This window comes from Hemibagrus wyckioides, linkage group LG25 (assembly GCF_019097595.1).
Source record: "Hemibagrus wyckioides isolate EC202008001 linkage group LG25, SWU_Hwy_1.0, whole genome shotgun sequence".
NCBI lineage: Eukaryota > Metazoa > Chordata > Actinopteri > Siluriformes > Bagridae > Hemibagrus > Hemibagrus wyckioides.
Window position 1 is genome coordinate 19,786,203 of NC_080734.1, and position 23,997 is coordinate 19,810,199.

At 36.5% G+C, this 23,997-nt stretch overlaps 1 protein-coding gene across 1 annotated transcript in view; it reads left to right on the plus strand.

The window, feature by feature from the left end:
• vsnl1a (visinin-like 1a) overlaps nt 1-23,997 on the plus strand; it is a 28,451-nt gene continuing 4,454 nt past the window's right edge. The window contains exons 1-3 of the mRNA XM_058379573.1: nt 1-240; nt 4,324-4,492; nt 22,277-22,492. Of these exons, the coding sequence (XP_058235556.1) occupies nt 4,331-4,492; nt 22,277-22,492 (378 nt within the window). The 5' untranslated portion in view covers nt 1-240; nt 4,324-4,330. The remainder of the gene's footprint in view (nt 241-4,323; nt 4,493-22,276; nt 22,493-23,997) is intronic.

Below are 23,997 nucleotides of genomic sequence, written 5' to 3' on the forward strand. Positions count from 1 at the left end.
TGCAGCTGCGTGCACGAGAGAGAGAGAGAGAGAGAGAGAGAGAGAGAGAGCGCTCGCTTGGTCGTTTCTCTTCTAGCGTCACTTCATCTGCGGCGTCGCGCGCTAACGATTTTCTCCTCCTATCCTGCATCCGTTTCTATTGCGCGACTTCTCGCCTTGGAACCACACGCCTGCACTCATCTTCTATTGTAACTCAAACCGAAAAACATACACGGGCTTTTCTGCTCCTCCTTGTTAAAGGTAAGTGTTTTTCATCCCTTTTTTTATTAATCGTCCACCTGCAGTGTATACCGCACTGCATGGATCGCTTACATTTAAAAGTATTTACCATCTTTATTTATCCACCTTCATTCCGTGTGAATGCTTTTAGTCATTACAAAACCCTCTTAAACGCATTTTCCCCTCGGAAAAAAATAATTGTTTCATTTAGTTCCTTAAAAACGGTCAACCCGGGACCTATCAAACAAACAAACAAAAAAAAAAACAAGCAATAAAGGAGACGTCGGGATTTTGCGTGAAGAAGCCGCTGGTAACTGTTTACACGCACATGGACCTTGAAGGTATTGTTAATGTTTTTATTCTGTGTCGGTATGCACTCATGAAAAGGCTTCCACTCTCATATGTTACCTCCCATATTATGCACTTTATCAGTTTGTTGCGCATGAGATTGGAATTCCAGGGTTAAGCCTAATGGGAAGCAAAGTTCCTCTGCAGTAAGCAATGACAGCTGGGTGTCCGTGATTTAAACATCTTAAGAGGCGACATTGCAATCGACTAGTATTTGGCCACATTGAAATTATTGTCGTCGCAGTGAACTTAGACACTCAAGGTCATCACAGAAAGAAGAGAAATTATGCTTTCAGGGGAACACAATGCGTCTGCTCCAGTAAAGCAGATCACCTCTCATTTCTACCATGTATTGTATAGGTCTATAGTCTATGACAAATAGTGTATAGCTATCATAAAGCTACATAGAGAGATGAAGATGTAATCTTGCAATGAATTAAAACACATTTGTATGCGCCTTAATGCCTTAATGTACATGGAAAAGGCTGGGTTCCATGTATATGGAAAAGCCCTTTTATCTGTTGTGAGACCTTCACATGGCTTGTCATTAGCTTATAAGGACTGGTCAGCATTGTGCCATTTAATAAGCTCATAGCCAATAAACACCACAAGTGCTGAGCAAATGATAATGATTGTGATCATTGTTTCAGAAGTGGTAATAAGCTAATGAATGCCCTGCTGAGTACAATTATTAGTCATGATCTAGTTGTGAATGTTGACAGGACTAGAGCTAGATGTGCTCTGCTCTCAATACCAGCCTGTTTTTCTGTCTGTGTAATTGAAAAAGATCAATTTAACGTAGCTGCATTAAAGCAGCATTGCCTGAAAAGGCAAGATCATTCATACAGATCGATTCAACCTGGTCTGCTTGTATATGGAAAACCTTCTCACTGGGTTGTTTTTTGTGTTGTTGCTGAAGCATAAATAACAGTGATGCAGACTAACAGGAGGTGGTGGTCGTTCTTAATGACTCTTGTGCTTAATTCTACCACTATATTGATAATCATTGAAGCTCATAAACTACATATCACATATGCTTTTTGTATATTTCTCATTTCTCCCTAAATAAGAAATGTAGTAAAAATACAGTAAAAAAAGAAAGAAAAGAAAACACATCCCTTTGAATGTAAGAAACATTTTTAATTTAAAAGATCGGTCATGAAAGGAGGGAGTGAATATATGTTTAATGCAAATGCTTTGCTCTCGAAAGAGAAACCCAATGAACAGAAAATAATTGTGCTTGTGCTTTAGATTTAGATTGCATGGTGTTTCTACAGAATGGGTGGAGCGATAACTGTATGTAATGATGTAACATACATAACAATAGATATTAGACCCAGCAGTACCATTGTTGTGATGTTACTGTAAAAAAGAATCTATAATGTTAACAGTAAAACACCAATAAAATTATTAACTGCTTATCATGTATCACACTGTGTTTTTTTTATGGACTGCAAAACGCTCTTGTAACCACAGACTTGCCAGGGCTATAATCTATAAAACAGATGAATCTGTTGGGATGTTTGTCTATTTAAAGAAACAACCCAGTTTTATGTGGTAAGTCTGGAATCTGATTATAATTACACTTACTACATTTCATAGAGGACCAAACTGTGCAGATTTTTTCCTGATTCAGAGCCCATGAGGGTACTGTAAATACCCTAGAGTGACAGCTGCTGTGTCACATAAAAATGCCTGGGGCAAGCTAGTAGATGTGAAGAGAAATAATCTCAAAACATCTCAGTTGCTCCATTACCAACTTGTTTGATGTGGAGCCATTTTGTCACCATGATGCAGCACAGGCTTTTTTCCTTCCTTTTTTTGGGATATGATGTGATCTTTAGCCATGACCTTTGACCATGGCTTGCCGTTCCAAGAGCAGTGCAGTGTGGGTGGTGAGGTGAGATATAGAGTGGAGTGCAAATTCTATTCTTCACCCACCTCCACACAAGGAAAACATGAAGATAAAATGTTGTTCAATCCTCCATTTTGATGGAAATGAAATACCACTCATGAGAAATATAATTATTTTTGTTTGTGTTTACTCCCTAATTTTAAAATTATTAATTAATTGCTTATCTAAGAGTGTAACAATGCCTTTTTATGAGTTTGTATACGTGATATTAGGCTGCTTAATAAACCTGTCTGCCAGGTAACACTGCAAAATCTGTATGCATTCACGCGTTCACCTGTGATTGAAGCTCTGAAGCAGGTAGCTGCTTGCTATACAGATAAACAGTGGCAAGTTGGTTGAAATAGCATCACCCCTCTAAAATGGACTGGCACAGTGTGAAATGTGACAGCAAATTTGGGGATTTGAATGGATTTGGCGTCACTTCTGATGTGTTTTTTTGAGAGGCCATCTGCCCTGTTATTCCATCAAACCTCCCCAGAGTTTTTCTGGAAGGCTCTCTCTTTTCTAAATGGTTATGTAAGCTATGCAAGTCTAATTTTCTCAGCCCATGCACACGCCTGTGTGTTTACCAGAATACATTGTATGCAACATTGTCCCCTGTGGTTGTATTAGGCATTGTAATTTGCCCATCACTTTCGATTGCTCATTCTGTTTTTTTTTTGTTAAGACTCTTTTGTCTGGTTAATTACACCAAACATATGTTTAATACATCGTCAATTATCTTTCTGATGATATCATCCTCAGTGACTGGCTCTATTCATGACTCAGTAGCTATAATAATCACCAAATATCATGATACAGTAATGATATTATAAAGATACAGTCTTAGTAATGAGCCTCAAATATCTATTAATATCAATATATTTGGGGCAATTTGACTTGGAGCTAGATATGATGCCTAGTAATGTACAAGATCACAATATATTGTAAAACTGATGATCAGCACATCTCTGCATGTATCAGGTTGTCCTGTAACAATCATTACATAATCTTTTTTGGTTATTGGTGATGATTGTGTAATTGAATCATATTTAATGCATGTTTCTTTCTCAAGGGCTCTTAACTATGAACAAATTCAAACTACGCATTTTAGTGCAATGCAATGATATTTGTAGAAGACCATACACACAATACATTGTGTAGAATATACACTCACTGGCTAACTGTACCCTTGTTCATTCATGCAATTTTCCAATTATCCAACATTCATTCTATTATCAGTCAGTGATGTAGCAGCAGCAGCACAGTGTATAAAATCATACAGATACAGGTCAAAAGCTTCAGTTACTGTTCACATCAAACATAAGCATGAAGAACAAATATGATCTCAGTGACTTTGACTGTGGCTTGGTTGTTGCTGGTGCCAGATGGACTGGTGTGAATATTTCAAAAACTAGTGAGGATTTTGATGCATAACAATCTCTAGAGGTTACAATGAATGGTGATGATGAGAAGTCTTCGTTCACTTAAAAATAACTACTATTTGCAGCTATGGTGAACAGAAAAGCATCTCAGAATGCTTGATATGATGTACCTTGAGGTAGCTGAGCCACAGTAGTCCAATAAACTGGACAGAGTCATCCCAGTGTGATGTTTCCAGACCTTTATCTGTGTGATATGATGCACTGTAGAGCATAGAACATAGGAATGGGCAGGAAAAAAAACAATCTACCTGCAACAGGGTTATGGGCCCCTAAGGGGGCCCCTAAAAACCCCCAAAGTTTTTAGCTGGGAATATGGGCATATGTACATTTTCAACATCAGTTATTTAATTGACCAATTTGTCATGAATTATATACAAATGTACAGATGTTCCTCTTTCTCTGGGCTTTCTCCTACAGAGACACCATGGGGAAACAGAACAGCAAGCTGACCCCTGAGGTGCTGGACGATCTGGTAAAGAGCACAGAGTTTAATGAGCATGAGCTGAAGCAGTGGTACAAGGGCTTCCTAAAGGACTGCCCCAGTGGTCGCCTCAACCTTGAAGAGTTCCAGCAACTATATGTGAAGGTGAGTATTATTATTGCTTCCATTTCTTTACGTTATTCGTAAAAGACGGATGCTCTTCCATGTGTCATTTGAAGTTTTAACCAATGAACTTCAGGACAGATGTTAAAGGCTTTGAACTGCAGACAAAGTGTTTAAAACAGAATGTATGATTTTTGATTTTTTGGATTTTTGAACCCTCTCTGGTGGAATAATAGTAAAATAACCTGGGTTTTGGTGCATCATTCTGCTTCTTGTAATTACATTTAAATAGAAATTTAGCCATGTCCCAAACCATACATTGCACACTAAGTGTGGCTAAATAGTGATGACAACAATGACAGTGATAGTAAGTACTGTTTAGCACAGCAATATGCAGTTGGTATTTGCATGTGTGGGTGACCCATGATTGTTCAGAATTACAAAAGCTTTATTGTGCACTGTCAGTTACTGAGCACCAGAAGAAAGGGCAGAACCACCAACAAAATTCTTTTAGCCAGTGTTAGCTGTTACCGTGTTAGCTTTTACTGTGAATGTCCTCTGTGAGTTGTTCTCACTAAACCATTTCTCAACATGGATTATGATACAGACTTCACAAACATAAGTTGGCGCCCAATAATGTATTACACAACAAATAAAACAACAACAAAAAAAACTGAACAGTAATATTAAATACAAGTTTTGGATTTTCCTGGAGTTAGCAGCATGTATTAACCATTCACTAATATTTTCAGAATCTGGATAAAGCAGTGTATCTTTAATACGTATTTAAATTACATTATTGGATCTCAGATCCACCAGCCACCATTACCAAATTATAATGTTGACAGAAGACATAACTACATTTACACAGTTTTTACTTGTAACTACATCATATTAATATGTGTATACTGTTACCTTCTAAGTATTACAGACCAGGAAACAAGACGGCCGGTCCTGTTGTTTTTTCTGTAGATCAAATTCATTTGCATTGAATTTAAGACGATAGATCAGAACCTCAGCTTTCATTTTCTGATATTTACATCTAGATGTGTGAAGGAACTTAAAATAAAAATATTCTGATTATATTATTCTTTTGATCTCAAACCCTAATGGTTATAACAGTTAGTGATAGTTTCAGAGGGACAGGATATTACACAACTGGACTAAATGATCAATTCATCCATCTGCCAGTGTTTTGAGGCCACTTTGCATCCTGGATCAGCTTTGAACACAAAGGAATTTAGTCTGCTGGTCACAAACCCTTTTAGTGTGATGTGTTACCCAGCAACAGTTTTTGGTTTTATTAAAATCCAGAGACAAAGATAGTGAGAAAATGGATGACCTTGCATTATCAGGGTGGTGTGGGGCTGGAAAAAGTGTTTGTGTTACAGTGAGTGAGAGTGAGAGAGAGAGAGAGAGAGAGAGAGAGAGTCTGTGACGGTGGGTGTGTTGTTGGGATATTGTGTCTGTGTGTATATGTGAAGGTGAGTGGGTTGTTGGGATATTGTGAGTGAGTGACAGAGAGAGTGAGAGAGAGAGAGAGAGAGAGAGAGAGAGTTTTAGTATTTGGGAGTATTTGGGTGGTTTGGTATTCTGATATACTGACTACAGCATAGTGGGCAGTGACAGAGATATGTGATTGTCCATGCAGAGACAGCTTGTAGCAAAATGTTTAAGGGATGTCCAGGAATAAGTCACTCAGCCTTTGTATCACAGCATTTTGACATGCACACTTCATCCAGGACTGTACATTAACTTTCAGAGCAGACAGCAATAGAGTTAGATAAACTTTAAATAGTTTCAAAATAATATGCCAAAATTAATAATAACTATAACTGCAGGTTTGTTCTACACATATTGTTTATTAATAGAGTAAATCCGAAGCACCAACTTTGAAAAATAGATTTATATCAGTATAAACTTACCTGGGTCATGAAGCTTTTCCTTTTCTCTGCAAACACAATCAGGCATGCAAGTCATATGGTAAGGCTCTATGGTGACGTGGATATTTTCATTTTTTAGGCTGAAATTTTCTTAGACCTCAGAGACTTTCAGAGTTTTGAGAATACCTGGTGCAGAACATGGCATACAGAGCATTCACCTGAATGTTTGACACATTGCCAGAAGGCTGATATTCAACATATCACAAAACAAAAAAAACATACAGCATCTGTGGCACTTCTTTTTGGTGAGACTGGGTTGATAGCAGATGTTTTACTTAAAAGTTAAACAGTTAAAACATCTCACTATATTTACCACTTGTAACTGTAGGTTAGCAAAACATGGTGCTTGTAAAGAAACCTTTTTGATGCTCATTGTTGCTGATTTTGAGATCATTTCACAGTAATGTCTATCACAGTGGTGCTCAAGAAAGATGGCTGCAGAACAGACTGTAAAAACAAGCACATATAAAAAATGTTGGACACAAATATCAGGATCAACCTTTGTTGAGTTTCTAGCTAAGTTTGTGTTCATGCCATCAAATGTTTTTTTTCTTTACCATGTAAATTACATTTGTATGATAACCTGAATCTAAATAAAATATGTTCTGGTTTTCTGCTAATGTTAAAATGCGGCCCAGCAAAACAAACCAGGTCGAAGAGAATAGATCGATATAAATTTAATCTTGACTTATGCCTTGGTTTAAATGGCTATGTAGTGGACAGTGGAGACAAATGGATTCAGTATTGTCTTTATTTCACTCAATCCCTCTTTGCATATAAATAAACACCACTTGATACAGTGTGTTTGTACATCAGTATAGGGAACACATATGCGTCATCTAAAAATAGAAAGCTGCCATTGTTTCCCAGTTTCTCTTAGTATACCCCTTCAGTTTTCCTACTCCAAAAGACACCATAAGCTCCCAGATTTATCTCTCCGCTCTGGTGCTGCTGATCGTAATGTGTGATTTATTGTATTCCTTATTTTAAAAGAGGCACACACATTGCAGCAGCACATTTTTATAATAACAATAGAGCCTTGAGATTATGAATACATAGTATAGGGTTACAATATCACATAATAATGTGAGTTCTAGAGCTCTCACAGCTCCACAGCCTCAGGTTCGATCCTGATCCTTTTGTCAGTGTGGAATTTCTGTACATGTTCTCTGTGTACTTATGTGGGTATTCTCCAGGTTCTCTAGTTTCCTCCTGCTTCTCAAAACATGCCACTGGGTGAACTAGTGATTTTAAATTGGCCCTAGGCGTGAATGTGTGTGATCATGGAACCCTGTGATAGACTGGCATCACATCCAGGGTGTATTCCTGTGTCACACCCGGTGATCCTGAAATATTCAATGGATCTACCAGGAACCTGATCTAAATAAAGTGGTTACTAAAATGCATAAATAAATGAATGCTTTTTGCTCTTTTTGTAAATGCATTCAGGTAGTACATGCAAGAATATTACTAATATTAATATTAATTATACTAACCTTTGGCACTAAGATAATTTTGTTACTACTGAACAAAATGAAACCAGCAGGTGGAATACATCTACAGATATAAAGTTCTGCTCAGCTCTGGGCAGAGTCTCCCTTCTACTGCCAAATGGATTTATAAATGTCTGGAATACTCTGTGTTTTATAGTTATTGTACAATATGTCTTATTCATGCATGTCGGTGAACTCAAAGTCATGCTAAGTGGTTCCTGCAACAGGAGAATAAATTTCTCCTCTAGGGTCAATGAATGAATGTCTAGACTAAAATACTGCCAGTGGTGCCCTATGAGCTCACCACAACTCAATAATAGGGCTTTGTATAAAAATTTCCCTAATGTTTTCCTATTACTGTCAGAGTTGACTCATATCCAACCCTGCTTGAATATTCTGACTGTAATTTGTAGTTCAGGGGATAATAACCCTGATTTTAGGTCTTGCCATCTTCCACTGACCTTAAAAAATGTTAATTTTATTTTGGAAAATAAAGTGCAGAAATATGCAGAAGTAGGTGGTTATAGAGCTTTGAAAAGGTTAAAGGATAACGCTCTAGTCCTTGGAAAAGTCCCATTGCTGTGACGCAGTCAATAACAAGCCTGTCACTGACGCACAACAACACTTCAAAGCACATGATGGCAAGGTTGGAGGCGTATACTGTGTGCCTGACCCTGGCCGGGTCTGTGTGACGTGCTCATGCAGTGGAGCTTGGGTGAAAAAAACAAAAAAAAACAAGCCATGGATGGCTGCTCTGATTAGCGTGTGGTAGCACAGCAACCCTGATGCATGTCTGTTCAATGTTACCCCAAGGTCTTCCCTTTGCCAGTGATCTAGAGACTAACAGAGCCTGAAAACATCACTCAGTAGATGATTTCTAACTCAGTTAGAAACTTTCGATTTACTGAACACGTCATAAAGTACTGGCACCACAAAATTTTTTTGAATCTGCCAGGTGTATAATTTCTTTTGCCCACCTCGAGGTTGACCTCTGCATTTTACAGCCCTAATGTTTAGAATTTTTGATTTAGCTTCTAACATGTTTAAGTGGTATTTGAGGAACTAGAGGTTTTTTTTTCTTGTACAGCTTTTATTATCATATCTTTTATCAATTAATTAATACAAAATTATGCAAAAAAAAGTTATAAAGCAGCATTCCCTGTCAGCATATCTTCTGGAGCTCGAATGCCAAAGTTGCCACACCTGTCTGTGGCAGGGATTCCAGGTAATAATTTGTTCTTATTATAAATGTTGTCTTTGCACTTTGATCTGTATACATTGAGGAAGGCTGTATTTAATATAGTATTATTTCATTACTTACTAACCATGCATTATACCAACTCTTCTATGCAGCTGCATTGTGTACACTGCCTACTATACCCAGATAGCAGTGTTAATTTAGAAATGGTGTATTTGAAACAGCATTTATGTAATTGAACGTCAAAAATGAAAGCTTTTCACATGCTGATTAGTAACCACTTGCTTTGTGCCTCAGGAAACATCAATTACAAGGAAATTATTTATTTGCTGGATATGTGATAGGATGCAGACATCACAAGCAATGCTGTCTGATTAACTGACTAATTGTATTATATGTTATACCCAGTGAAAAGTAAAACACCACAGCAGCCTGCAACAGGACATTAATGACATGATGCGGATGTGTCAGTCATCAATTTTTAATTAACATTTTGTATTAATTAAAGAATTACCTTATATTTTTTAATTGTTTATAGTTGATGCTCACTATATCAGCTATAAACTTTCATCACCAATTTCTCTCTTTTCCCTCTTGTTATTTTGTGTTACTGAGAAACTGGAAAACGTTCCTGTATTAGTAAATGTTAATGCTGACACTGAAAACCCTTAGCAAAAATGCTCAATAAATGTCTCCTCACAGAATGCTTACATAACATCAACAATAACAACTATTTTAAATGCATTAATGTGAAGCGTTCACCATACAAGTCCTTGTGTTCTAAGGTGTTATTATAGAAATGAAAACATATTAGAATGACCACATGAATATAAAATTTGCAGCAGGAATTACCATCTGAGCGGCTGTAATAGAAATTCAATAGCAGTATGACATGCAAGCAAACAGTAAAACAGTGTCATGTCACATGATTAACTATAGCACATTAATGTGGATCTCACTAAAGTTTAATTGACAACTAAGACTCTCTGACTCTTTGTAGGCACTTAATTGATCACTCAGTCATATGAATGGCAAATACTCAGTTTTTAGGCAGATTTGTTTATCAGGTTCCCACTATTTAGTGGTACTACAATTGTAGCTCTGATTTAAAGTACCCATAAGTATATAAAGTATATCCATTGCTGTCTATGCCAGTAGATATTCTGAATATGATTTAAAAAATACTTGGTTTGTGAATCGGGATGAAGTTTGATTAAAAATGTTTTAATGTTTTAAAACAAACAAATTAGATTTCTGATTATTTATTGGTATTGTGATTGTTCCTGTTTCCATCTTATTTTTTCACCAACCAAGCCCTTGTTTTCTCACCCACTCCCTGTGTGTTTGCGTTGCGAAGCTATGCTGTGTGTTCAGTAGTTGAGACTGCAAGAGGCGTGACCGAGACTGAGATCTGGACAGATTATGTCAGACACTTGATTGGTAATTAGTCGACATGGTGGCGTTGCTATCTAGCAGCTCCAGGATTTGACACTGAGCACAGAATGTAAAACATGAATGATTTAATCTCTGCCCTAGATGTGAATTCTGTGTGTATGTACAAAATGATGCACTGTGGTCATAGATGATTTTAGACACACACACTGAAATAGAAAAAAAAAAAATTATGTTTCCAGTTCATCAAAGTGCTGCTGACCTGAGTGTTTGATATTTGTTACCTAATTTTCTAAGGAATTGGACTTATGGTAAAACATCCACTTTGTATTTATTCAAATGATTTCATTTGGACTTTTGGCTGTATCATGTTTTTGTCTGATAACAATCTGAATCTAAATCCATAGTGTGTTGTGTGAGCTGCATAAAGGTTTATTTCAACTAAGGTGGCGGAACTGTATCTCTTTTTCTACAATGAGACATTACAGTCCATTGTTAAAATGCAACAAAATAGTCAAGTGTGAAACTTTTGACATTACCATCCATTGATTTTAGTCTCATTGTACAGGAGCTCTAAAATGTAAACCACTCCAACTAACTGCTGCACTCACAAACTGATGGAATGAGACCATCAGAAGTATCAGAAGCAGATAAAACTATATGTACAACACCTACTAGAACATATATAGTGCAAAATTAATCTCTTATTAGAGAACATCTAATAGATTTTAAAATAATATAGAAATTTTGTATAATTTTTTATACAAAAATATAGAAAATGGTGATCAGATTTAATGAATGTAGGAGTAGTTGCTATAATATCATAAATTTCAGATAATCACCCTAATCACCATGATTATGGCCAGTATTATTCACCTTTGTGAGATTATACTTTGGATACTTTTCCAAAACTCTTACTTTTGCTTTTATTCTTTCTGAATCTCTTGTGTTTTGGTTACTTCAAATCATTCATTCATTTCCTCATTTATTCATGGAGCAGTTGTAGATTAATGTCTTGGTGTACTGTATGTATTGAGCATGCCTGTATGTCTGCCCCCTGCCTGTGATGGGCTGGAATCCAAGATCAAACTCTGAACAAATGAACTGTTCAAGGATAAGGAAGATGGGTTTCACATGTAACCTGTAGTTATGTAGGTGAACAGAATCAGAAAGGTTGTATACTGACAGCTTGGTTTAAAAAAAACATGCACTTCAGTGAATTCTTTCAGTTGTATGTTTTAGAAACCTCAGAAATAAACTTGAGTCATTATGAAGACCTTGGCAAGCAGGAGAAAGCCCTCAGTCAATCCCTCAGATTGAGTCATTCCTCAGTTCTTGACAAACAGAAGTGCTCCCACATGCTAGCTTTACAGCTCACTGTTTTGTGCACTCAATTCGCCCATGCTCTCTTCTCTTTTGATGGAGGTCTAAGATTGTACATAATATATATATATATATATTTTGTACATAGATTGTACATAATATATATATTTATAAAGCCCCCCATCTAGCATTTAAAAAGTTTTGTAAGTGCCGGAAAATAAATAATGTTAAGTATTTATCTAAAAATCTGTTAAAGTGGTTCAAAACCTTAAAAAGACCGAAAATTATTATGTGTATAATTAATATTATATGTAATTATTTAGTATCTATGATAGTAATCTATGATTTCCCAGTGAGATGTACATTCTGAATTGTTATTGCTGGATTGCTCCTTTTCTGTAATATTTTTTTTAAGTTTGAACAAATTGCATATAAATAACAACTGTTTTTATTAAAAATTGAATTTGGATGTGATTTAACACTAGCCAGTTTGGATTGAATAGGCTGCAGGGGGTTACATAATGGCATTTGGAGCCATTGCAGCAGATGGAAGGATGTGCCAACTGGACACAATTACCCCTGCAGGCACCTGGCCCAGCTCACTCAATCAGGGGAGAGGGCTAGCCACAGGATGAGAGACAGACCCCTGCAAATGTTAATTTTATGTAATACACTACATCACAAGAGTCTAGCTCAAGTGATGGAGGACTGGACTCCAGCCCAGCTTTAAGAGTATGTTTACATAGACAGTGTTTACTAAATTTAAATCAAATCCTGGTTGTGATTTCTTCCTTGGTGCGGTTCTTTAAAGCAGGTAAGAATATATCAATATCGCTGAGTGCAGACCGTTTAAGTGAGGCGCTCGAAGTCTGGTTCAAATGCTGATTAAATTGCAGAAAGAAAGCCAAATTGAGCTGTAGTACTGCAGAAATTATATAGGTTCTGGATATTTTGACCCATTGATATGTTCCTCTTTTTCCATTGATATATTTCTGACCTGTACATAATTTTTTTACTACTACTTTCAAATTTAAATTCATTTAATTACACTCATGCTCATTCCATCATACATTCGTAAGAGCATTAATTGCTTGAACATTTTCATTGCCTTAACAGGTTGGTTATTTTATAAAAATGGTACTTCAATCTTTTTAAAAAAGAATTTATAAAAGTAAATGATCACATGTCCATAGTCTCATAGTGTCTCAGCACACGTTACTAATATAAATTGCATGATACCACTTTTCCTTTTCTGAAACCGATTCTGAATCAAGTATCTTGGGTTTCAAGCTGATAGCAATTCAATAATATTTTCTTAAAAATTTTACTTAGCTTTAATTTGTGAACTTAAGCACTTCACAGTTAACACAAAATATAAATACACATACATATAATAAAGTATAAAGAACAAATCTAATAAAAAACAGTCATAACAAAAAATGACTCAGTCAAGTCTCTTTATATGGAAACAGTTGCTCCTTTGTTATTTGCTACAGGATCTAGTATGAATTCTCCAATGTCCAATCCACCATTTTTACTGGTATTGACCTAATAATATTTGGTATCAGAGCAGTGCTGACTCTAGTTACCAACAGAAAATCCAAAATGATTTGTCCCTTGGAAAAGCAAAAACACGTAAGTTGTTAGACATTTTTGTTTATAGAAAAATTGCATAATGGAAAACACTGTAGCGGGATCCTGGACCACTCCTAAATACAGAATATTTCAAGCCCATTTGCATTCTTTCATTGTACATGTGAATGTCAAACTTTAATTCAGTCCACAAGTTTTATGTCAGATTTAAATAAAGATTTCAGAATAAATGTGACTATTGTACCAGACATGCATATAATAAATTTCTACAATGACGCTGGAACACAATGCAAGTGTGGTTGAAAAAATGGTTGTTTTGTCGGGAATAAACTGGGTGCCATTTTGCATTTTTGGCATGATCATAATGTTGAGGTGGTTATTCTAAGAATAATGGCTGCCATTGTGTTCTTGAACATTTCTGCAGTTGTCAGAGATTCTCCATGACCCTTACCCAGATCTCCACTACAACACCATATAGAGTTGTGTCTTTTCAAAATCACATCACCTCTATCAGCTTATCAAATTAATTTACAGGTGAACGTGAATCAAGTATAAATAACCCTGTAAACATAAGGCTAAACAAAAAGAGTTTTATGGGTTGTTTTTTTTTAATTTTGTGACAGTAAATAAACATCATATTGCAGTCTATTTGTTATGTGAACTGGAATAGTGTTCATTATTTAATAAATAAGGTTAATAAATCTAAAGATCATTGTTCCACATGAGAGAACTGCTGTTAGTCTTACCTGTAATACATTGCCATATAATTTTTGGGATTTTAAAATCTATTTAATTGTTAGACATAGCACAAATACCATACAGACTACTATATACTTCAGTTTTATCTAATTATTCAGGAGTAAATTTGGTCCTGTACTGGGTCTAAACCAGTTGATGTAATTTTAGGTATTCGCTTAAGTTATACCTAGAACTTTATGATAGTGGTTAATTAGGCATTGAAGCTGTATTTGTAGCTAACCTCAAACCTCAAGGCCCTACAGGGCTTAGTGAAGCAAGGCACTAAATGTTTACATAACCCTTCTCTCAAGCCCTGCAAAGCTCAGTATAACACAACCTCAAATACAACATTCACACATTATCACTACGGTCTAATAAACTGCCTTTCTAGTCCTAAGATAGACCTGGAGAATGCATGGATCTTGTAGCTTACCATTTTAAGCTACTTGGTGTTGTGTGTGTGTATGTGTGTTGTAAGAGAGAACATTTTACAACAAGAGCAGACAGTGTCACATACTGTATCAACTATGCTTACGGCGCATTAGTGCTTAATTCACTTGTGCTCTTCTCTAAAATAAAACCTAAGCACATTGTTATGTTTCTTAGTTTCTTGGAGGTGGATGAACTAAATGTTTCTGGACAAGACAATAAATGCTTGTGATTGAATCATACAAACTTCACATTCTGACACTGTTGTAATGAAAGCTACCATTAGAAAAAAAAGACACTAGATATTTCTGTTAATTGAAAACTGTAATTTCCTAACTGGTCCTGGCCAAAACAGGTTAAATGCTGGTCATTAAAATATTTGTTCTTACTAAGATTATAAAAGTGTGTTAGGCTCAACTTTATGCTGGTAAAAAAATTGTTAGAGAATTTCCTCCCCTTCAAACATACAACAAACAAAAGACGCTTCAGATTATTATTTATATAAGCTTCCTCTTGTCGGAATTCCTACACCTGCTAAACAGGAATAAACCATGTCAATCCAGTGCCTCCTGCTTAAAAAATAATAATATTTTTCAGGCATATTTGATTTACAGCTAATATATTTACACAGGGACTATTTTAAACAATCATTAAAATATCTTCAAATGTTATGGAATGAAGGCCTTTGGGAATGAGTACCCTTTTAAATTTTGCGCTCGAATGGTGATTTTTGTAGAGAACAAGATTATCAGTGTAATAAGTGTATTATATAATATAATGTAATGATTATCAGTGTGATAATTGTATGTTAGTTAGCACTCTGATGGAGAAGATTGCAGAAATAGAGGTGTGCATCTAGATGTTAAAGAGAGTTAGTGATAGTGATAGTAGTGTAGTGTCTTTAGGGGAAAGTCTGGATGCCTTTGGTGGAGTTTTAAATCAGCCACTATTGTATGAATGGAAGCAACTTGCACCTATGGCCAGCTGTGAGAGTTTGCACCTATGATTTGTTATGATGGCTCATGTAAAGATTCACTACTCTCTAAACCTTTGACTCATCCTGCATACACACACATTGGCAGCATGGATGCAGTAGTTATCATTGCTGACTCACAGCTTCAGAGTACCTTGATACGATCTTGAGCTTGAGTTACTGACTGTGTGAAGTTTGAATGATGCCCTGTAAATGTTATATAATGCATGATGTGCTGTAACATGTACTGTAGGTGTAAAGCCTGCTGCAATCCTGACCATGATAATGTGACCAATTGTGTGGCAGCTTCTGTTAACGTTCACATCAACCATGAGACTGGGGGTGGGGGGTGGGGGGGGGGGTTAATGTTGAATATGTCATGATTGTTGGTTTGAGTATTTCTATGACTGCTTATCTCCTGGGATTTTTCTGCTCAACAGTTTTTAGAGTTAAATAGTAAAATGGATCATCCATCCATCCATCCATCCATCCATCCATCCATCCTGGTCTGTCTGCCCACCTTATCTATTCCTCTATCTATCTATACTGTGTTCATCCATCCAGCTGTCTCTCTATCTATTATTCATTCATCTATCCATCTGTCTATCTATCCGTCTATCTATCTATACTGTGTTCATCCATCCGGCTGTCCGTCCATCCATCTGTCTCTCTATTATTCATTCATCTATCCGTCTATCTATCTATCCGTCTGTCTATCTATACTGTGTTCGTCCATCCATCCATCCAGTATTGATCCATCTATCGGTCGGTCTGTCGGTCTATCTATTTATATCTATCTACCTATCCTGTATTTATTCATCTATCTGTCGGTTTGTCTGCCTGCATTATCTTTCTATACTGTATCCATCCATCCCTCTATCTATACTGTGTTCATCCATCCAGCTGTCTGTCCATCCATCCATCTGTCTCTCTATCTATTATTCATTCATCTATCTATCTATCTATCTATCTATCTATCTATCTATCTATCTATCTATCTATCTATCTATCTATCTATCTATCTATCTATCTATCTATCTATCTATACTGTGTTCATCCATCTGGCTGTCTGTCCATCCATCCATCTGTCTTTCTATCTATCATTCATTCATCTATCTATCCGTCTATCTATCCGTCTAATGGAAATTCCTTGTTCCTGAGACAGCTGATGGGAAGGTTGCAGTAACTCAGAAAACCAACTATGGTGAGCATAAAACATCTTAGAATGCACAACATAGCTGATTGAACTTGAGGCAGAGGGGCTACAACAGCAGACAACAATGTCAACAGAAAGCTTAGGCTGCAGTGGTAAACAAGCCTAAATAAAATAATTATTCCCCAAGCTAAAAATAAGACAAATAAATTGTCTGTCTAGTATCCATCCATCCATCCATCCATCCATCTGCCTTGTCTTTCTATACTGTATCCATCCATCCTTCCATCCATCCATTCATCTATCTATACTATGTTCATCCATCCTCTATATTATTTATCCATCCATCCATCCCTATCTATCTATTATTCATTCAGCTATCCATCCATCCATCTATCCATCCTGTATTCAATCACCTATTTGTCAGTCTGTCTGCCTGCCTTATCTTTCTATACTTTATCCATCCATCCATCCATCCATACTGTGTTCATCCATCCGGCTGTCCATCCATCTGTCTCTCTGTCTACCTATTATCCATCCATCCATCCATCCATCCATCCATCTGTCTCACTGTCTACCTATTATCCATCCATCCATCCATCTCTATCGATCTATTATTCATTCAGCTATCCATCCATCCATCCATCCAGTATTTATTAATCTATATATCTTATGTCTATCTATCTATACTGTGTCCGTCCGTCCATCTATACTGTATTTATCCATCCAGTTTTTATTAATCTATATATCTTATGTCTATCTATCTATACTGTGTCTGTCCGTCCGTCCATCTATACTGTATTTATCCATCCAGTATTTATTAATCTATATATCTTATGTCTATCCATCTATACTGTGTCCGTCCGTCCGTCCATCTATACTGTATTTATCCATCCAGTATTTATTAATCTATATATCTTATGTCTATCCATCTATACTGTGTCCGTCCGTCCGTCCATCTATACTGTATTTATCCATCCAGTATTTATTAATCTATATATATCTTATGTCTATCCATCTATACTGTGTCCGTCCGTCCGTCCGTCCATCTATACTGTATTTATCCATCCAGTATTTATTAATCTATATATATCTTATGTCTATCCATCTATACTGTGTCCGTCCGTCCGTCCATCTATACTGTATTTATCCATCCAGTATTTATTAATCTATATATCTTATGTCTATCCAGCTATACTGTGTCCGTCCGTCCGTCTATGCTGTATTTATCCATCCAGTATTTATTAATCTATATATCTTATGTCTATCTATCTATACTGTGTCCGTCCGTCCGTCCATCTATACTGTATTTATCCATCCAGTATTTATTAATCTATATATCTTATGTCTATCTATCTATACTGTGTCTGTCCGTCCGTCCATCTATGCTGTATTTATCCATGCAGTATTTATTAATCTATATATCTTATGTCTATCTATCTATACTGTATTTATCCATCCAGTATTTATTAATCTATATATCTTATCTGTCTATCTATCTATACTGTGTCCGTCCATCTGTCCATCTATACTGTATTTATCCATTCAGTATTTATTAATCTATATATCTTATCTGTCTATCTATCTATACTATGTCCGTCCGTCTGTCCATTTATACTGTATTTATCCATCCAGTATTTATTAATCTATATATCTTGTCTATCTATCTATACTGTGTCCATCCGTCCATCTATACTGTATTTATTCATCCAGTATTTATTAATCTATATATCTCATCTGTCTATCTATCTGTACTGTGTCCATCCGTCCATCTATACTGCATTTATCCCTTCATTCAGTATTCATTGATCTATATATCTAATCTACCTATCTATCATACTGTGTTCATCTATCCATCCATCTTCTATCCGTCAGTCTCTCGGTCTATATTATCCATCCGTCCGTCTCTCTGTCTATATTATCCATCCGTCCGTCTCTCTGTCTATATTATCCATCCGTCCGCCTCTCTGTCTATATCATCCATCCGTCCGTCCGCCTCTCTGTCTATATCATCCATCCGTCCGTCCGCCTCTCTGTCTATATCATCCATCCGTCCGTCCGTCTTTCTGTCTATATCGTCCGTACGTCCATCTGTCTATATCATCCGTCCGTCTCTCTGTCTATATCATCCGTCCGTCCATCTCTCTGTCTATATCATCCATCCATCCATCCATGCTCAAAAGTTTGCATACTGTGAAAGAAATTGTTAATATTGGCATTTAAATTTGGAAAATGTGACTGATAATCCAAAAGTTTTTCCATATTTAAGGATAGTGGTCACATGAAGGAATTATCACATAGTTATACATATTTGACTCCTTTTACTTAATACTAACTGAAAATCACCCAAACAACCCTGATCAAAAGTTTACATATCTTTGAATGTTTGGCCACATTATAAACACAGGTTGACAAACAGAGGTTTAAGTGGCTATTAAAGGGAAGTATCCACACCTGTGACTCCTTGAAATTGTAATTAGAGTCTGTGTGTAAATAGTCAGCGAGTTTCTCAGCTCATGAGGTGATGCAGCTGGGCACTGTCATGGTCAGGTAGACCAAGAAAGATTTCACCCACTACTGCCAGAAGAATTGTTCAGGACACAAAGAAAACCCACAAACAACTTTGAGAGAAATACAGGCTGCTCCGGAAAAAAGTGGTGTTTCAAGGAACACCATAAGGAGGTACTTGAACACAAATGACCTGTATGGTCAAGTTGCCAGGAGAAAGCCATTCCTGTGCCCATGCCACAAAAAGGCCCACTTTCAGTACACCAGACAGCACCTAGAAAAGCCTCACAGCTTCTGGAGCAGAGTCGTTTGGAATGATGAGACCAAAATTAAATTTTATAGTCACAACCATAAACACTATGTTTGGAGAGGAGTCAACAAGGTCTCAACAAAGTCTCCTGACCTCAATATCATTAAGCCACTTTATGGAGATCTCAAATGTGCAGTTTATGCAAGACAATCAAAAAATTCACAGGAACTGGAGGCATTTTGCCAAGAAGAATGGGCAGCTATATCACCAGAGAGAATCAAGAAGCTCATGCACAATTATCACAAAAGACTACATGCCATCATTGATGCTAAAGGGGACAGTACATGATATTAAGAATGAAAGGTATGCAAACTTTTGAACAGGGATTATTTCCTAATTTTCTTCGTCATGTTTTGTTTGATGATTGTCCCATTCTGTTATGCCTTACATATGAACTTGAGTCCTATTGGAGACTCAGTTCCACATACAAGCTTCATTGTTACAGGTGTTTTATTCATGGTCATTATTTTCTTTTTTCCCATACATTTGTGTGGCTTTATGTTCACAAAACAATTATTTTTAACGTGACAATTTCCAGACCCTTTTAATGCCTCAGATTCTGTTAGACATAGTATTAACATCCATCTTGGGATTGCATTTAAAAGCATCACTGACCAGTGATCACATTTCATCAGAACGCGAATTGCTAAATCTGCAAGCATCAGCTCACGGTCACCGCACAATCAGTCTCAAACTTTGCAAATACCATATAAAATTTTAATTAAATGTTTGTTTGGATGGGATTTCCTAATTAAATCTTTGGCATTCTCTAGTACAAATAGAGGTGGTTTCACTGTGGCTCTGTTTTTCCATGACTTGCAGTTTTTTTCCCTTGCTTTTCTACCCCTCCATGTTATGACAGATGGAGCAGAAGGGCCAGCCCCATGAGAGAGTCACTTTGCATTATTGCAGGATGCATGGCGGCATGCGCCGTTTCCTGACACAGTGCTTCTCCACTAAAGGAAGACTGCTGGAGGGATAGAAAGGGAATGCTGCTGTCTTGATGTCTTAGTGTTTTGTCTTATCAAAAGATGATCATAGAGTGCACTGTCTCTCAGGTTGAAATCCTCAGAGTGAGCCTGTGCACTGTTTTATTCAGTCATGTTTTTTTCTTCCTGACTATAAACGGTGTATTCAGCTGCCTTTTTTTATGTAGGAGAATTGAGGAATTGTTCAATGTATGGCTGTCTGCAATATTCTTTGGCTTTGAATGCAGACGCCATTTGCAGTCTGTACTCAGTAATACAGCGTAGTCTCTTTTTTAGGGTTTTACTAATCTTAATTTTACTAATCAATATATAAGGATTACAGATATTTGTATTTAATAATAGTTGATCAGTTTCGAATTTTCAGTCAGAATTTTGTGTTATGAAATACTGTCAGACAATTAAGACTTCATTTGTTCTAAATGATAAACTATTGAATGAGATGTTCCACTACTCAATTCATTGGCACAATTCATTTCAAATACAATTCAAGTTCAGATTAAATCATTTAAAAAACAAATCATTGGCTCATTAAAGTGTTAAATTATTAGCTCAATCAACTATTGGTTCAATGACTGTGTGGAACATTTTAATCTGAATTTGACTGAAATCTGGAATGGGTTGTAAAAACCAAATGATAAATTTGACAAATGATAAATGTAATTTGAAACCTTGCAAACACATTCAAGATGTGGAATACAGTTTCAATTTGGTGTAATACAACTACAAACAAATTAAGCTATACACATTCAGATTTGTACATTTTCAATTCAGATTACAGGTGACATGGTTTTTCTTATTCCTTAAGACAGTAGTGATTACGATTTAGACTTCAGGCAAATAATTTAACGTTTTTGCAGTTTGATCAACAGTCATAAATTTGCATAACATTACACACATGTATACATTGTCTCCCTCTGCCCCCAATCTATCACCATTCTTTGACATTATTTTATCAAATATTGACATTTCTTGACTTGAACATAACATCTGCCACTGTGTCCACAATTTCTAATTAAATTATAGTTATCTGTAATTACAACCTGCATAAGATGATCTACAGTAGTGTTTGCTTTGAAGCAGAGAAGCCTTCAGTGTTCAGGAAACATTGCATCTAAATATTCTCAAGCTCAGTTCATCTATTTAAGTTGATCAAAAATGCAGGAATATTGTTTTATTAAAGAGACATACCAATAATTCTGATACTTATATATTTCCTTTAAAACTTTCATGATACTATGATTTAAACCTTCATAATATGACAATGCATTCCAAGCCTGACTGAATTGAAACATTTCTGGGCATGTTCAGTCAATAAACTGTCAGTGTGTTTACATTTGAATTAGAAAAAGTATTTTAATTTTGTAATTAGTTTATAGATTAGTGTTTCATCTGCATGAATTCACAGTTTTAAATGCAGAGGCAGTGTATGCACTAGAGATGGGTGGAGGTCATTTCTGTCTGAGGTGATTAAGAGTCTTATCATCTATCCGCCCACCCCATAAAGGAAGGAGTGATGAGCTGTGTTGCTGCAGCACTCGGAGCTCTGAGTGCTGGTCCGCATTGCAGCCCACTCCTGCGGTGAGGCTGCCAAAGACACACTGAAGTGATGTAGTGATCAAACACACATACAGAAGCGCACACACAGAGCACAACATATGAAATTGTATATAATTCACATCTTAACCATTGGTAATTTAAAACTAAACCGTATTGTACAAATTGTTTAAAACAAAAGCAACAGCACTTGCATTTACAGTTAATATACTTTTTCACATTTCTTTCAGTTTTTCCCCTATGGTGATGCATCAAAGTTTGCCCAACATGCATTTCGGACCTTCGACAAAAATGGAGACGGCACCATTGACTTCAGGGAGTTTATCTGTGCTCTGTCCATTACATCCCGAGGCAGTTTCGAACAGAAACTCAATTGGGCCTTCAACATGTATGACCTGGATGGAGATGGCAAGATCACACGAGTGGAAATGCTGGAGATTATTGAGGTATGTACAGTAGTCAATAGTATCCAACATTCAGTAATTGTCCAAAAGTTTGTGCAACACCGTCCTTGGAGCCAGAATGGAGAGAGACATTCTCTGCGAGGCCTGAGTGGGGATTGAAATTCTCTGCAGGGAGGAGGAGTGATAGCATCACTCCACCTCCTTGCTCTGCAGAGGATATCTGTTCCTCCCACATCAGGTGGTTCTTTTCCAGGAGGGCTTCTTGAAAAGTGAAAAAAATCCACTGCATCCATGTTAGGTCTAGCTTTCTGCCATGGACTTGTAGAGCAGAGGGTGGATACAAGTGCAGATTATATTTTAATAAAACAAATGATACAGAAAACATAAACCTTAGGCACCACAACAAAATATGTTCACAAGGCGAAAGGACATACATAGACTAGAGGGTAAATAATAATAAAAAGACAACCATTAGAGCACGAGTGCTGTGCAAGACATGACTTAAATGCTACAAAAATTAGTGTCTGTGGCTGATGGGAATAAGAGACATGCTGTATTCTGTGAATAATATATTTGGAGTATTCAGCTGAGGCATGGAAGAGTTACTGTCAGTTACTTTATAACTGGCCAAGATTAAAAACTTTATGTATAAAAAAACAGTACTATTTGTTTCTTATTCTATGAATGCCTAGATAAATTCTGAATTTAAATGTGTAACATTATAATATGGCAACATGTAGCTTTGCCACATCTTATTCCAGGATGGTTTTTGCCCTTTCTTTTTAAACATAATGAAGCTACATATTTTAGCCTGACCTCACACACCCATCACTTTTTTGCCCGATTTATGCTTTCAAGGATTTTGTTTAAATTGTTACTTTTGCAATAAATATCCATCTGTAACTTGTCAATCTGAAATTGTCAGTTGCTGATATAAAATGTTAGATATCAATACCCCCAGAAGAAACATGCATGACCTCATGTGCATAAATCCATGATGCAGCCAGCCTGAATATGACCATAAATTGTGTGTCTAAAACAGAGCACAGTTGTTCCTAGTTCTTAATTGAGAGAATGCCTAAAACTGCTGAAGCAATAAGTACAGATATCTTGAAGGTAGCCTTCGAAGCACTGAAAGACATGCGAGTGTGGTAGATAACTGGGTTTGTTAAATCAGATAAGAAAGGAAGTTGGCTGGCTCAAAGTTCCTGCAAACCTGGGTTTTATAAACCACAGCAATGTACGTGTGGTGTGAGATATAAACCCAAAGCTAGAAATGTTTTGTAAACAGGGTGTGATCACACTCCACTGAAACAATTCACCAAAAGTAAATAATCATTTCTGAAAATACACATTTACTTACAGGTTTAATGTTGACCAACACAAAAGAGGGCTCCACTTTACAAAAGGAGCAAGACACACCAGCTGGCTACATTGACTGCCGAAGTGCAGTCACAACAAGAGAAACAAGCACTGGCTGCATTCTTTATGCTCTCCCATTTTATGATTCAAACAAACAAATGCATGTACTATGCGCACCAGACACA